Source organism: Harmonia axyridis, chromosome X (assembly GCF_914767665.1).
Source record: "Harmonia axyridis chromosome X, icHarAxyr1.1, whole genome shotgun sequence".
In the NCBI taxonomy this organism is placed as follows: domain Eukaryota; kingdom Metazoa; phylum Arthropoda; class Insecta; order Coleoptera; family Coccinellidae; genus Harmonia; species Harmonia axyridis.
In genome coordinates, this window is record NC_059508.1 from 15,130,541 (window position 1) to 15,144,557 (window position 14,017).

The following is a 14,017-nucleotide window of genomic DNA, read 5'->3' on the forward strand; positions in this document are numbered from 1 at the left end:
AAATTTTAAAATTTCCCCAAGAAAAATTGCACATGCGCCGTCAGATGACAGTTCATTCTCTTCTTTTTAATTATGTCAACATAGAACTTGTGTAGCTCATAGGATTTTCATATGCACAGTGTTGGTAGTGGTAGCTGGTAGCCAATTCGTCATAGAATGGAATAGATTCAGAGCACTCATAGACAGAAACAATCAAACAATGCAGTTTGTCGATAAATCAGAGATATTTCATTCAAATGTGCCTGAATAAAATTAAGTGGAATAAATTATTCGAGTGAAGGTGTTATGAAAACAAAGTGTTACAATATGAAAATCAAAAGCCGCTAATATAAGCTTTAAATGTTTTTGAGTGAAGTTGTTCTGACGTCTTTGTATACGGATTCATGATGCCCACATTAATTGGAATTAGTGAATTTGTTGATGAAACTCGAGATGATTACAATTCACCCACAACATCTACCTTCGTTTCGAGGATGCATCATTGTAGAAATACAATTGCATCATTTGAAGAAGTGAGTTTCATATTACGTCAACTAATTTACTTTCCCTTTTTCGTATCGTATATTTTCGTGAATTTGTCATGTAAATACAACAGCATGAAATTTTAATCCAATTCAAAGATTACTTATAAAACCCGATACTATTACTCAATGTGATACTGATATTGGAGTCTTCACTATTAGGTTTAATTTATATAATCGTAACTTGCCGATTTTGATTTTTAGATTTATCATAAATGTTTAGATATTTCGTAATGTTCTCTTATAAGGGTATGAAAATTATCCTATACTGAATTATTTTGTTGTTGTCTAATTATCATTCAAATAGTTTCTATATTTCAATGTGAAATGATATGAATTGCATATTTGGCAATAAGTTTTGCTTCAAAATTTTCAGTCAATCCCAATAATATTAATGGAAATAATGGTTGATTTGAAAATCAGGTAATAAATGTGAGTTCTTCACGACATCATCGTCTAAAATTTAAAAATCTTGTTTCAAATAGACTATTTTTAGATCTAGTAAGTAAGTGTTATTCGCGTATAATCGGTTTTATCGTCAACAGCCACTATCTTGTTTGAAAAGGAAGTGATAGAGCTTTTTTCCAGATTATTTACTAACGCTGAATAGTTTCATTAGGTTTGACCAACATCTGGTTACAGTTTTATACTTTTCACTCAAAACAATGTTGATGATTTAGGTTTAAATAGCCAATTCTATTGAATTATACTAGATGCACTTAAAACCTCTTATAATTCAGTGAATCATTTCTTTATGATTGCTAACAAAAACTATTTCTGATCAGTTTAAATTTATAGTTTTTCACAAATCTTTCTTGATAATGAGGTATTATACCCATAAAATAATCTATTAATTCGATTTAAAAAAATGGGTTACAAAGCATATTAAATACAATACAATTTTATCTGTTATTGATTGTACTATGAAAATAAATAAAAATCAACACTGCCATTAGGCTCTAGTAGCCTCTTGATTAATTGAAATGTGATTTTATTCATATGCCTTTTTTCATTAATTAACTTGACAAAAAATAAATGAAAAAATGTAAACGCTCTGGAAGATGTTGAAGTGTTAAGGGTTTCGGGAACACTTCACTTATTAACAGTTCTTGAAAAACATCATAAACAACTCTTCATATGTGAAATGAACAAAATGATAATTGATAATCTTATTCTTAACGTGTCTTTTCTTTTCGGAAGATCTATCGGCCTTATCCACTCTTAATTATAAATGTCTTTATGCTAAAGTGTTATACCAAACAGGTTTTTCTTATCACAAAGACAGGATAGTTTCACTTTGAATTAGTGATGGTAAAGAATGAATGATTATTGGAAATTCCATATTTATTTGTTATTCTGAATATTTTAATTAATTTATAAATATTGTAAAAACCAATAAAGTTTGGTTTGTTATGTATATGTTACATACATAACAATCATGGTATTTTGTATTACAAATGAACATGCAAACATATAATAGAAATCATGAGTTTGGATGACAGAAAGCTATGTTATTCCAATTTGTTTTTATGTGCTTGTCATTCCATAAATCATCATGGAATATTTTTCATTTTCCAGACCCTTGATTTTGACAGAGAAGGGCTGATGAAAATGAAAAAGGCAATCAAAGCAATTCACACTTCTGGAAATAGTAAGTTGAACATATTATAAAAACTTCTTCCATTTTGGGTCTTGTTACTTGTACTATAATAACACACCTGATATTGAAACAATAGGATATTGTATTTATAGCATCAAACCAAAAATAACATTTTATTGCATATAATATTTTATTTTATGCGCCACACGTGCTAAAGGTTATTTTTGTCAAACTAGGTGTTTTTCTTTAGGGAAATTTCTAGTTGAAATTTGTGAATGATTCAGTTTGATTCATTAAATTCATTATTTGTTACATAATATATTGTATCCTTTGAAGTTCATGGTTATGGAATAATTATAATCTCATCATAATGAAACTCACATATTTTTTATTGAGAATTTAATACCCTCGAAGAAAAGCATTGTTCAATAGCCTTCATAATTAGGATTCTATATGAACAATTGTTTCCATCGGTAATGCTAAATTATACTTCTTGATTGTTTAGTTTTCATTGGGTGCATAAGATCTGATGAATATTACTTTAAATTTTAGCTCATGTTGAAAATGAGATGTACTTGGGTAGGGCACTGGAAAAAATAGGGTTGAACACGATATCCAAAGAAAATGAAGAAGTCATTGGTAATGCTTTCAATAAATTCGCAGTCGTTACAAAAGAACTATCAGCCCTAATGAAAACACTAATGCAAAATTTGAACAATATTGTCATGTTCCCCCTTGATAATCTTTTAAAAGGCGACCTTAAGGGTGTCAAGGGGGATTTGAAACGGCCTTTTGACAAATCCTGGAAAGATTACGAGAACAGATATTCCAAGATTGAGAAGGAAAGAAAACAAGCAGCCAAAGAAAATGGGTTCATAAGATCAGAAATTGAACCAGCCGTTGTTGCTGAGGAGCTGGAGAAAGAGAGAAGATTATTTCAATTGCAAATGTGCGAGGTAAATCTATAACTGTTAAAATATGAGTTCAAGATATCTTTCATTACTGAGGTTATTCAAACTTTTATCACAGTTTCCATTTATGGAATGTTATCGAATATAATTGAATTTATTGATGGTGGTCTTCACAAAACTATGACTGTATTGTAATCATTTCAACAAAAAGATTCCGTGAAGTTCGATTAGTTAAACAATTATAAATAGAACAATGGAAATTTTGATAATCCGTTATACATAACAGAAAACAAAAAACCAGTTCATATATGTATATACCTACTTTTTTCTTTTTACATATACGATTCTTCTCAGCTAGAGATTATCAAATATTCTTTTAGGTCACTTATAAGACTGCGATGATTGATTTGTAAAATTATATGAATTGATTTTTTGTGTTTTTACGTTTTTGATAATGATTGAACATATTTTGTTGTTTCTTGTTGGAACTCTGTTGAATCAGAAATAATTTAATTATACTCTTGTAGTACCTCATCAAGTATAACGAAATTAAGACCAAGAAGGGCGTTGATCTATTGCAGAACCTCGTTGAGTATTTCCATGCACAGACAAAGTGAGTTTCCTCTCTTTGTTTTACAACTTTTTGTGAGAATACAAAATTTTTCAGCTATTTTCAAGATGGCTTAAAAACCATCGAACATTTTGGGAATTATGTGGCTCATTTGAGTATCAAATTGCAAAGAATCAAACAGACCCAGGATGAAGAAAAGAGGAAACTGTTGGAGTTGAGGACTTTGATTAAATCTACTCCGAGTATAGAGAAAGAGGTGAATAAACAATCAAAATGATTTTGACGTATCTTAAAAAAAATTGTTCTTAGGTAGGAGCTAGTGTTGATAAGAGTGCAGCAGGTTATTCTCTACATCAATTACAAGGCGATAAGCATCATGGTGTGACAAAAACAGGCCATCTCTTGAAAAAATCAGAAGGAAAGATGCGAAGAGTATGGCAAAAAAGGAAGTGCCGGGTACAAGCTGAAGGATATTTGGATATTTGTCATGCGGACGAGTCAAAATCACCCACTCGGGTTAATCTACTAACTTGTCAAATCAAACCTGTACCAGACGATAAAAGAGGCTTCGACTTGATATCCTGTAGGTGTTATATTTGAAATATTTAGTTTTGTAATTTCTTGAATAATTTCTCTTTCCAGATAATCGAACCTACCATTTTCAAGCTGAAGACGAATCAGACCAACACGCTTGGATGTCAGTACTTATAAATTGTAAGGAGATGGCTCTAATGAAAGCATTCGATGATAGCACCAAAACCGAAGGTGATAAAGTGAATCATAGTTTAATAGAATTGCAGCAGGCTATCATTAGGTACATCCAGAAAATTCCTGGTAATGACAGATGTTGTGATTGCAATTCTCAAAATGGTAAGTATTTTACGTTGTTATCCAGGTGTTGCTAAAATTTGACATTTTTTTTTCGGGATGGCCTATTAGACGTTTATGAAAAATTGATCATAATTTAGGGCTGAAAATTTGCATATTGGGGTTTGAGACAATGATCTTTCTCCCTAAAATATTTTCGGATCTCTACAACTTCCGATTATACCGGAAACATACTACTACTTCCTTATTTCAAATGGCACACCCAGTATATTATTACATCCTTAGATAGCTTTTTTATGGCAATTTCGGCAGAATGTCATAGCTTGGGTAAAATCTGAACGGTTCATGAGTTAATGGGATTCTTATAAAAAAAATTGTTGAATATTTCGGCAGAAAAAGTTTTTTTCGAAAAAATGTTTTCCTTTTTGATTCTGCAGATACGTAGTATTATAAGACAGTTTGCGGTTTGGACAAAAAATGTACATGTTGTTTAATAGAAGATCATGAACTTGGACAACTCCAAGTCATCAAAATTCAAGATTTTCAAATTAGAACCTATATTTTTTATTATTTCAGTCAATTCTACGTACAAAAATAGTGGGGTTACTTAAGCAAACTCTATACCTTAAATGAATACTTTAAGAGTTATCGAGGAAGAACTTTAAATGAGGAAAAACCGTGATTTATAACTGTGGAGTAGTCTGTGACTTCCACAAAACACAGAAAGAAACTAAAATTCGATGTTTCCATAACTAAATTTGACATTTCAAGAATTGTAATGAATTATTTCTAATCGAAAATTGTATTGGTTTATGGATTTCTCAACAATCCCAACGAAAAATTAATTATAATTCATGAAATGTAAAATTTAGTTATCCAAATATCGAATTTTAGTTTTTTTTTGTGTTTTCCTGAAGTCACAAACTACTCCACAGAATTCGAAATTGCGGTTTTTCCTCATTGAAAGTTCTTCCTCGATAACTCTTGAAGTATTCATTTTAGGTATAGGGTTTGCTTAAGTAGCCCCACTATTTTTGAGCCTGTATGTATTAAGCACAGACTACCTCTTACCTTGCTGTGAATTCAAACATCTAATTCTATATCTTGTCATTCAGATGCTACTTGGCTATCAACGAATTTTGGTATAATAGTATGTATAGAATGTTCTGGAATTCACCGGGACCTGGGTGTTCACATTTCAAGAATACAATCACTGACCCTAGACAACGTGGGAACTAGTCAGCTGCTTTTGGCAAGATTTATGACAAACCATGCGTTCAATGATGTCATGGAAGCTCAGTTGAATCCTGTAGATAAGCCAGAACCTTCCAGTTCAATGTGAGCAATATTTAAGGGGAACCTCAGGCTTGAAATGTTAATATTAATTTTTTTAGGGAAAAGCGTCTCACATTTATCAGAGCAAAATATGTAGAAAAACGGTTTGCTGTTAGCTCATGTGATTCGCATTTGGATAAACTCTATGAATTGGAAGAGGCCATCAACAGAGGTGATCTTTATTTATTACTACAAATGTGGGCAGAAGAAGTTGATTTCTCAGAAACACTACCTTCTTCAGTGAGTACAATAATTTTTTAGCAGATTTACAGGGTGGGCAAAATTGAAAGAAGAATTTTTTTTGCCTTTGGACTTAATCTGAATGTTTCTACACGATTTCAAGTTCCCCAGGACTACTTTATATTATATTGATTCGTTTTTTAGAAAATTGGAGAGACTGCATTACATAGGGCGGTACTGTATGAGCCTAGCAGGAATCTTCACGTTGTCGATTTTCTCATTCAGAACATGACTAACTCATCTTTAGATAAACAGACTACCATTCCAAATTCACCTGAAATATCTGGTGGAAACACAGCTTTACATATTTGTGCTTTATATGATAAAGTAGAAAGTATGAAACTGTTACTAAGAAGTGGTGCCAGTGCAACAATACGTAATTCTCAAAATAAGGTACCAATGGATATTGCTCAAGAATTAGGTCATCACACATGCATCGAACTGGTAAGTTTTTTTTATCGGTCTTGATTTTTTTCAATAATGATCTTGATTTTCAAGCTCCAAAATACTACGAATAGACTGAAGAATATTTTTGATAATATCAATATTGACTGGAATTTATCACACGAAGATGGATCAACAGATTTCTCAGATGATGATACTGTTATAGAAGATAGGGTAAGGAATTTCAAAACTGCATCAATCATCTGTAAAAAAAATTCTAATTGTCGATTAATTTGAAGTATTACTTGGTTATTTGCGGAGGCGAAGCTAATTTTCCTTTTTTCAGAATGGTTCTTTGACCCCAGAGAAGAAAAATCGATCAAGGCCCCCCAGTTACACTGGTGGGGAGTCACCTATTACGAACCGTTCTCGTTCATCAACCTGCGATAGTTTGCAGTTGGGCAGCAGTCCAAACAGCAACAGACAGATGCCACCACCTCCTCTGCCACAAGGTAGAAAACCAGGTTTGTTTTTTATTGATTCATCTCAGTGATTAATTTTTTTTTTGGGTTACAGTTTAATGACAATATTGCCAATATAATGAGTGAACTTCTAACATTAGCTTTATAGGGGGAAAATGTATGGTGTCAATTGGTTTTAATGATCTATTTTTGAATTACTAAGACAACATGAAATAACATTGTGATCGTTTGAAAAAAAAATCTGAACAGATCGACTCTGTTGTTGAATTACTTAAGAATATTATTTTATAAATGCTCAATGTTTTTGTGAAATTAATTCAAGTGCTGATGGATTGCATCATATTTTTGTTGTTTGTCGTTTTCTACATTGTTTCTGCTAATCCGTGTAGCTTTCATACATACAGGGTGATTCACCGGGATGGCCTATTAGACGTTTATGGAAAACTTGTCATAATTTTGAGTTGAAAATTTGTATATTGGGGTTTTAGACAATGATCTTTCTCCTTAAAATATTTTCAGATCTCCACAACTTCCGGTTTATTAGAAACAGACTACTACTTCCTTATTGCAAATGGCACACTCAGTATATTATTGCATCATTAGATAGCTTTTTTGACGAAAATTTCGGTAATATGTCATACCTTGTGTAAAAACTCAAGGGTTCATGAGTTAATGGGATTCTTATATAAAAAATGGTGGCGATGAGGACTCACATTTTTTTGCATTTTTCGGCAGAAAAAGCTTTTTTCGAGAAATTTTTTTTCGTTTTCGATTCTGCAAATACGTAGTATTATAAGACTGATTGCGGTTTGGACCAAAAATTTACAGGGTGTTCATAAGAAGATCATAAAATTGGATAACTTCATCAAAACTCGAGATTTTCAAATAAATCCTCATGGCTACCATTTTTTTTTTCTATAAGAATACCATTAACTCATGAACCGTTGAGTTTTTACCCGAAGTATGGCATATTGCCGAAATTGTCGACAAAAAGCTATCTAATGATGCAATAATATACTGGGTGTGTCATTTGAAATAAGGAAGTAGCAGTCTGTTTCCGGTGTAACCGAAAGTTGTAGAGATCTGCAAATATTTCAGAGAGAAAGATCATTGTCTCAAACCACAATATACAAATCGTCAAAATTATGATTAGTTTTCGATAAACGTCTTATAGGCCATCTCGGTGAATCACTCTGTATATTTTCAACCATTTAGAATAAGAACACGGAGATCGACTTTCTGCGTATTCTACTTTCATTATCGCGTTCATATTATGAAGCTAAACAAATTTCCAAAGTCAAAGAAAAAAAAAATGTTTATTTGCGGAAGCTTGGATTAATATTTTTATATATATCTGCAGTGAATGTTCATGGTAGTTTAAAGAAGAGGGTGGCTCCTTTACCTCCTCCAGGATCAATGCAGATGCAATACGGTACCCTTCCAAGTAGCCACAGTAGAACACCATCTGATCCTTTTGCAGCTGGTTACCATACTCTTAGTCATACACACAAACGTTCTCCAAGTACTGATTCGACCTCGCCAAGATCTGTGATAGGTACATAGATGCTTTGATTTGTGCTTAGGCGAGGAAATTCGTATCGCATACTTTGCAGCCTTTTTTTTTTCACGAGTTGATCCGTCAAAATCAAAGCAGCGCATTGAAAAATCAGACAGACGTTTCATTATCAAAGTGTTCCATGTTTAATACTCTTTCCTCGCCTAATATGTCTTGTGATCGTTAGTTAGAATTTTTTCAGAGATTAACCCTAAGACTAAACTACTAATGCTTTAATCAAATTGCTTTGCTTCTCTTACAGTATCTCAACAGAAAAAAAGTATTGAAAGTTTACTTAATACATTTTGATTTATTCAATTTCGTCCATGCTGAGTGAACTCTTATTTCAGGAACCAAACTAGTCATATCCTCCGATAAGAATAATGATAAATTGGGCGTGGTAAGAAGACCGCAAAATCCACCACCACCTGCTCCATCTAGCAGAATGTCGAATGGTAGGTCGACTGAGAGTATTTGCTCATTGATGTCGGATATTGAGGGAATGCATAATCCTGTACCCCCACCACGTAGGGTGAGTATCTTTCATTATTTGACTTCTTAGCAGAATCGGTATATTTAATTTTAAAGAAGAAATTTTTTCATTTGATCTTAATGATAATACTTGAGACACAAAATTTAAAAATTGAGCAAGAGAATTATCATCATCAATTGTTACTTTCTATTAATAAAGTACAGCATATAAAATGCAAATATTTTCATATTATAGACAAGGTGCTTCAACTTTTAATAAATGCACTTTACTAGTATCCTCTATCATACATAAATTGATTTCTTTCTATAAATTTGATCATCCTATGATCCTATTCTACTATGAGGTGAAATTTATAGTTCATTCATGTATTGTTTCTTGAAATTGCTTAAAAAAGCCATTGGTAATGTTTGTTTACTTATAGTGTAATCATATATACGAACATTTTTGTTGTCTATGAATCTATCCATAATTTTAGTGCGGATTTACATGAAACAACTTAAATTATTCGAAAATGATGGATTATAGCGTCTGTGTATTAAATATAAGGTAAATAGTTTGTTGACGTGCAGACAAATTTTCAATTCATCGAGCTGCTTCTTTGGTGGCTTATTGGTTAGAGCGCTGGATTAGTGATTCTGAGGTTGCGGGTTCGAGTCCCGCTCGAGGAGGTACTTTTTCCAGAATTTAAAATTTGTCTGCACGCCAACAAACTATTTAATTTAAACGTAAATTATGTTTGGAAAAATTCGTAAATGCACAACCTATATATCCTTTACAAACAATTCTGAAGTAATACAACGCAAACAATTTGATTGTTTATCAATTATGTGCATAAAATTGTTAACTATCATGAAAAGACGTTATTTTACTGATTGGTTTGCAGAAAAGATTGACGTATCATTTGAAATCTTGTGCATCGACAATTCCAATGTCTGAAATGGTAATGAACAAAATCAGTGTTTTGTGAGATTTTTAACCAGACTGCTATTCTGATGGAATGATCCGTTTTGGCTTATGTTAACCATGAATTATATCATACATCATTTAATATTGCTTATTGATGCTGGTTGTGAATTGTTTGTAACAAATTTCGTAACTTTTGAATGGCTGAGCAGTTTCATCTACGCTAATTTTTATTTGCGACTCGGGTTTTTTTTTTTTAATAACTTAAGTTCTGTAAAAATTGTTATATTTATCTCTTCTACATTTGCATAAATTTTAAATATTCACATTTTTTTTAAATGCTCAAATGAGTATTATACGGTTATTTGAAACATTAATTCAATTAAATTTTCCAATTGTAAAGTAATTGAAAAATTTTGTTTCATCTGATAATACAAAGTATTTTTGATTGTAAAGCAAGAATCTGAAGATATTGTGGTTACTTAATATCTTCTAATCAGTTTAATCTGATGTTTATTGAAGATGAAGAAGGATTATACTGTGTCACAAGAAAAAAAATTTCTTCAATTTGATTTTTGTCGCAGAAAAGGTTATTTAAAGCATGTTATCGGGAAAGTAAGTTGAAGTAAATTTTCCTCCAAATATCATCGAGTAATTACTTAGGGTATGGTCTATATATCACCTTGGTTACTATGATTAGTTATCTGTCACCAGAGCAACCGTACTTTTATTCTGGTTAGGTTCGGTAACCACGCCCATTCCGGTTGGCAGATGTCATTTTAATTCTCAGATTATTGTTTATGAATATTTTCCATGACATCTAACACTCAAAAACTTCATTATTTCAATTCTGAAACAAATACTATTCAGAACCATTGAGAACTATTAGATAGTTTCAAATTAAAAGAGATCAACCATTTATAACGATATATAGACCACACCCTTTTTATTTTCTCTTTTCAAAATGCTTTATGCTTGTTACATGTGTGATTTAATGAATATTTTGTTTGTCCAGCTCTCAGATTCTCCACCTTTAAAAATATCTAGTCCCATATCTAGCAGCTCTCTTTGTTCCCCGAGATCAGTGGCAGGTGGCCGACTTTACTCTTCCAATGGCGCAAGCAATATGAGAAGATGCAAGGCACTCTACGACTGCAACGCGGATAATGATGATGAGCTTTCATTCAGAGAGGGTGAAATAATAATTGTACTGAATGAGCAAACCGATGACGATAATTGGATGGAAGGTATGGTAGAAAATGAGCCAGATCGAACCGGTATGTTTCCGATAAGTTTTGTTCATATGCTACCCGACTAGTGAAAGTTACTCAGAAAAATACTAAAGTATTATATTTTTGTTGTATAAGGTCTAGATAGCTGAAAGGTGTATCAATATAAATATAAGAGAGTTATATTTTCGGGTTTTTAATTTGGAAATCAGTTATGGTTCAGCTAACATAACTAAATTTTATAGTCGATTAACCTGGTAATGATATGTTGCTGTTATTGAAAAACTTGTAATTTTTATATTATTTCATTGGTTTTATTAATTGATTGATTCTAATGAACTAAATTGTCAGTCTGATTCACTTGAAGGATGATTTCTAAAATGCCAAAAATGTTTTATTTTTGACTGATATTGATTTATTTGTAGATATTGTAATTTTTATGTATATATCTTTTTAAAATATCCTCTTCTTCATCTCGATTTGTCTGGAAATTATGTGTACTTACTTCGCTTTGATTTAAGGCTTTTGAGTTATTGGAACTGAATCATTAATGACAATAAATAATTTTCCCATTGAATTTCGTAAAATTAGTTAGTTAGCCGAAACATGCAATAACTGTAAATTTTGTATAAACTATAAGCCATATGTTTGTCATATACCTAGTATTAACTCAGATGCATTCGCCATAATTTTTTTTTAAATATTTATTTTGAATATATTTATTTTCTTATTGATTTTTAATCTGCTTTGTCGAGTTCTGTCATTCAAAATACTTGTTTTATGTATTCAGCTCATCTATGTGTTCTTCATCTTGATTCGAAAAATTATAAACCTCCCTATTTAATGTAACTTAAGAAGCATTAAAAGGCCTAATCAAACTGGACTTTTTTGCTGAGCTGGATGCAAGAAACGAATTTTTAATAACTGTATTGATGTTCAGTGTGACTTATTGAATACCCATCCAATTTTCGAGTCGCTATTTCTTCTAAATTAATTGATATATGGTCTCTGGCATGTTTTTACAGATAAAGATGTAACAACTTTTCAAAACCAAATTTCTGCATTTCTGTCACCTGAAAAACTTCCTGTTCAATTTATTGCTTAATATTGGAATTTTTATTTATTTTATCTGAAATATCCATGCATATTTTATTCTTCAGAACTATTTATCTGATCAAATTTATTATTCAAACTTTTTTTAATTCTCTGATAAACTTCGATGTGTCAATATTGGCACCACAATTTATGCTTCTAATGTTGGTTGTTATTAATTATTTGTTGCTTGACTCTAAAATGAGCATGTTTGTGTTAGGCAAATTATATTGTTGTGTACTGCTGGATGGAGTAAATTCAGGTTATGTCACATCTAACCTAGGGTATGGTCCGTATATCGCCGAGAATTTCATAGAGGTTTCTAGTGGTTTTCAATGTTTAAGGTAACCTGCTTCGTATTTACCGACACTTGTCGAAGGTCAACTGAATTTTGGAGGTTATAAATGGTTGATCTCTTTTAATTTGTAAATAACTAATAGTTCTTAATGGCTCTGAAGGGTATATGTTTCATAATTAAAATAATAAAGTTTTTTGGTGTCAGATGTCATGGAAAATATTCATAAACAATAATTTGAAAATTAAAATGACAACTTCCAACCGGAGTGGGCGTGGTTACCGAACCTAACCACAATAAAAGTACGGTTACTCAGGTGACAGATAACTCACCGAAGTTTGAGGATATAGTCACCGGTTTTTGAGGAATTTGACCTAACGGACCACCAACTTACTAACCAAAGTAACCAAGGTGATATATGGACCTTACCCCTAATTAACAGGGTTCTTTGAAATTCGGATATTGGTACTATTCAATCGGCACATATTTATTTACAAGTGTTTTCGTCAATGAACTGATTTCTTTATAGACTGAAGTGGGTGGTTTTAAAATTTCATCTGTTTTATCGTGGGGGTTCAACTATGGGTCATTATTTATCTTCCACTTGTTTATACTTCAATTCAGTTATAGCCTAATTAGCAGGTCTTATGTAGCACCTAGTCGACCACATTTGTTGTCCATCACTTGGCTCTTACTATAAAGTTCTTATTTTGAGTGTGACGATGAAGTATGTATTAACTTATAGAATCGAATTTCTTCTTTGTGAAGATCATATGCTCATGGATAAACTTACTCTTTCTTTCAAATTGAGAAATGTTATATTTTATTATTAAACCAAAGACATGTATGTAAGAATTAGAAAAGAATGTTTTTTTTGTATATATGTATAGAACTATTGAATTTAAAAGAATTGACGGAAAAACTGATGTTGGAAAAATTGATTTACTTACAAAAAAATATATATATTGAATAGAATTGCATTATTAACTTTGAGTATGAATAACTAATCATATATTTTTACTAATCCATTTTGATTGCATTTCATGGTTTTTCTCGTTAATTTCTGTACTGATTCCAAACTTGAATGAAATGCATTGAAGTGAAAAAGTTACCTAAAATTTGTGGAAAACAGAAAAACATGTTCTTCAAAAACACAACTTGCAGTATTCATTCACTCCACTGATTCTAAAAAAATGTTTAAAATATTCACGTCCATATCTTCAGTTTAATATTATGTTGATATTTATTTCAAAGTTACTTGATGCACAAACATGCTTACAAATATTGTAGCTTTTGATGTATCTATGTATGTATGTATATGTTTTCTCTAATAGTCGAGCTGTATTAAAATACTGTAAAAGTATACAATACAAAATATCAAGTACTGAAAAGTCTTTCATTCACAAATCCTATGATCACTTATAACAGCAATATTTTTTTGGATAACCGATAATATCTTTACATTTTGAATTGCGAGAAGAGGAAAAAAATTATCATCCTCAAAATTGAGAAGTTCAATAAAAAAATACAAATCTCTTAAAAACTGTAGGTTCAGCTATTTGCACGATATTTGGTCAA

The 14,017-nt window shown here is 31.5% G+C and overlaps 1 protein-coding gene across 6 annotated transcripts; it reads left to right on the forward strand.

Annotated features, from left to right (window-relative positions):
• The first annotated feature begins 131 nt into the window (after positions 1-131).
• LOC123686074 (arfGAP with SH3 domain, ANK repeat and PH domain-containing protein) lies at positions 132-13,823 on the forward strand. 6 transcript variants are annotated; one of them, XM_045626043.1, is made up of 16 exons: positions 132-512; positions 2,100-2,172; positions 2,674-3,077; positions 3,560-3,645; positions 3,700-3,859; positions 3,913-4,186; positions 4,246-4,473; positions 5,547-5,769; positions 5,826-6,006; positions 6,151-6,450; positions 6,505-6,624; positions 6,737-6,914; positions 8,233-8,427; positions 8,778-8,959; positions 9,804-9,860; positions 10,839-13,823. In XM_045626043.1, the coding sequence occupies exons 1-16, from the start codon at positions 384-386 to the stop codon at positions 11,139-11,141; spliced, it is 3,093 nt and encodes a 1,030-aa protein (XP_045481999.1). In that variant the 5' UTR covers positions 132-383; the 3' UTR covers positions 11,142-13,823. The 6 variants fall into 6 exon arrangements, with proteins under 6 accessions (XP_045481999.1, XP_045482000.1, XP_045482001.1 ...); XM_045626044.1 differs by having other exon boundaries at positions 6,737-6,902; XM_045626045.1 differs by lacking the exon at positions 9,804-9,860.
• The last annotated feature ends 194 nt before the right edge of the window (positions 13,824-14,017 follow it).

Excerpts from the sequence above, each read along its gene's own strand:
- LOC123686074 (XM_045626043.1), top strand. The coding sequence starts at position 384 with ATGATGCCCACATTAATTGGAATTAGTGAATTTGTTGATGAAACTCGA. Across the intron at positions 3,646-3,699 it reads TATTTCCATGCACAGACAAA|CTATTTTCAAGATGGCTTAA; the intron begins GTGAGTTTCCTC and ends AAAATTTTTCAG. Across the intron at positions 4,474-5,546 it reads TGATTGCAATTCTCAAAATG|ATGCTACTTGGCTATCAACG; the intron begins GTAAGTATTTTA and ends CTTGTCATTCAG.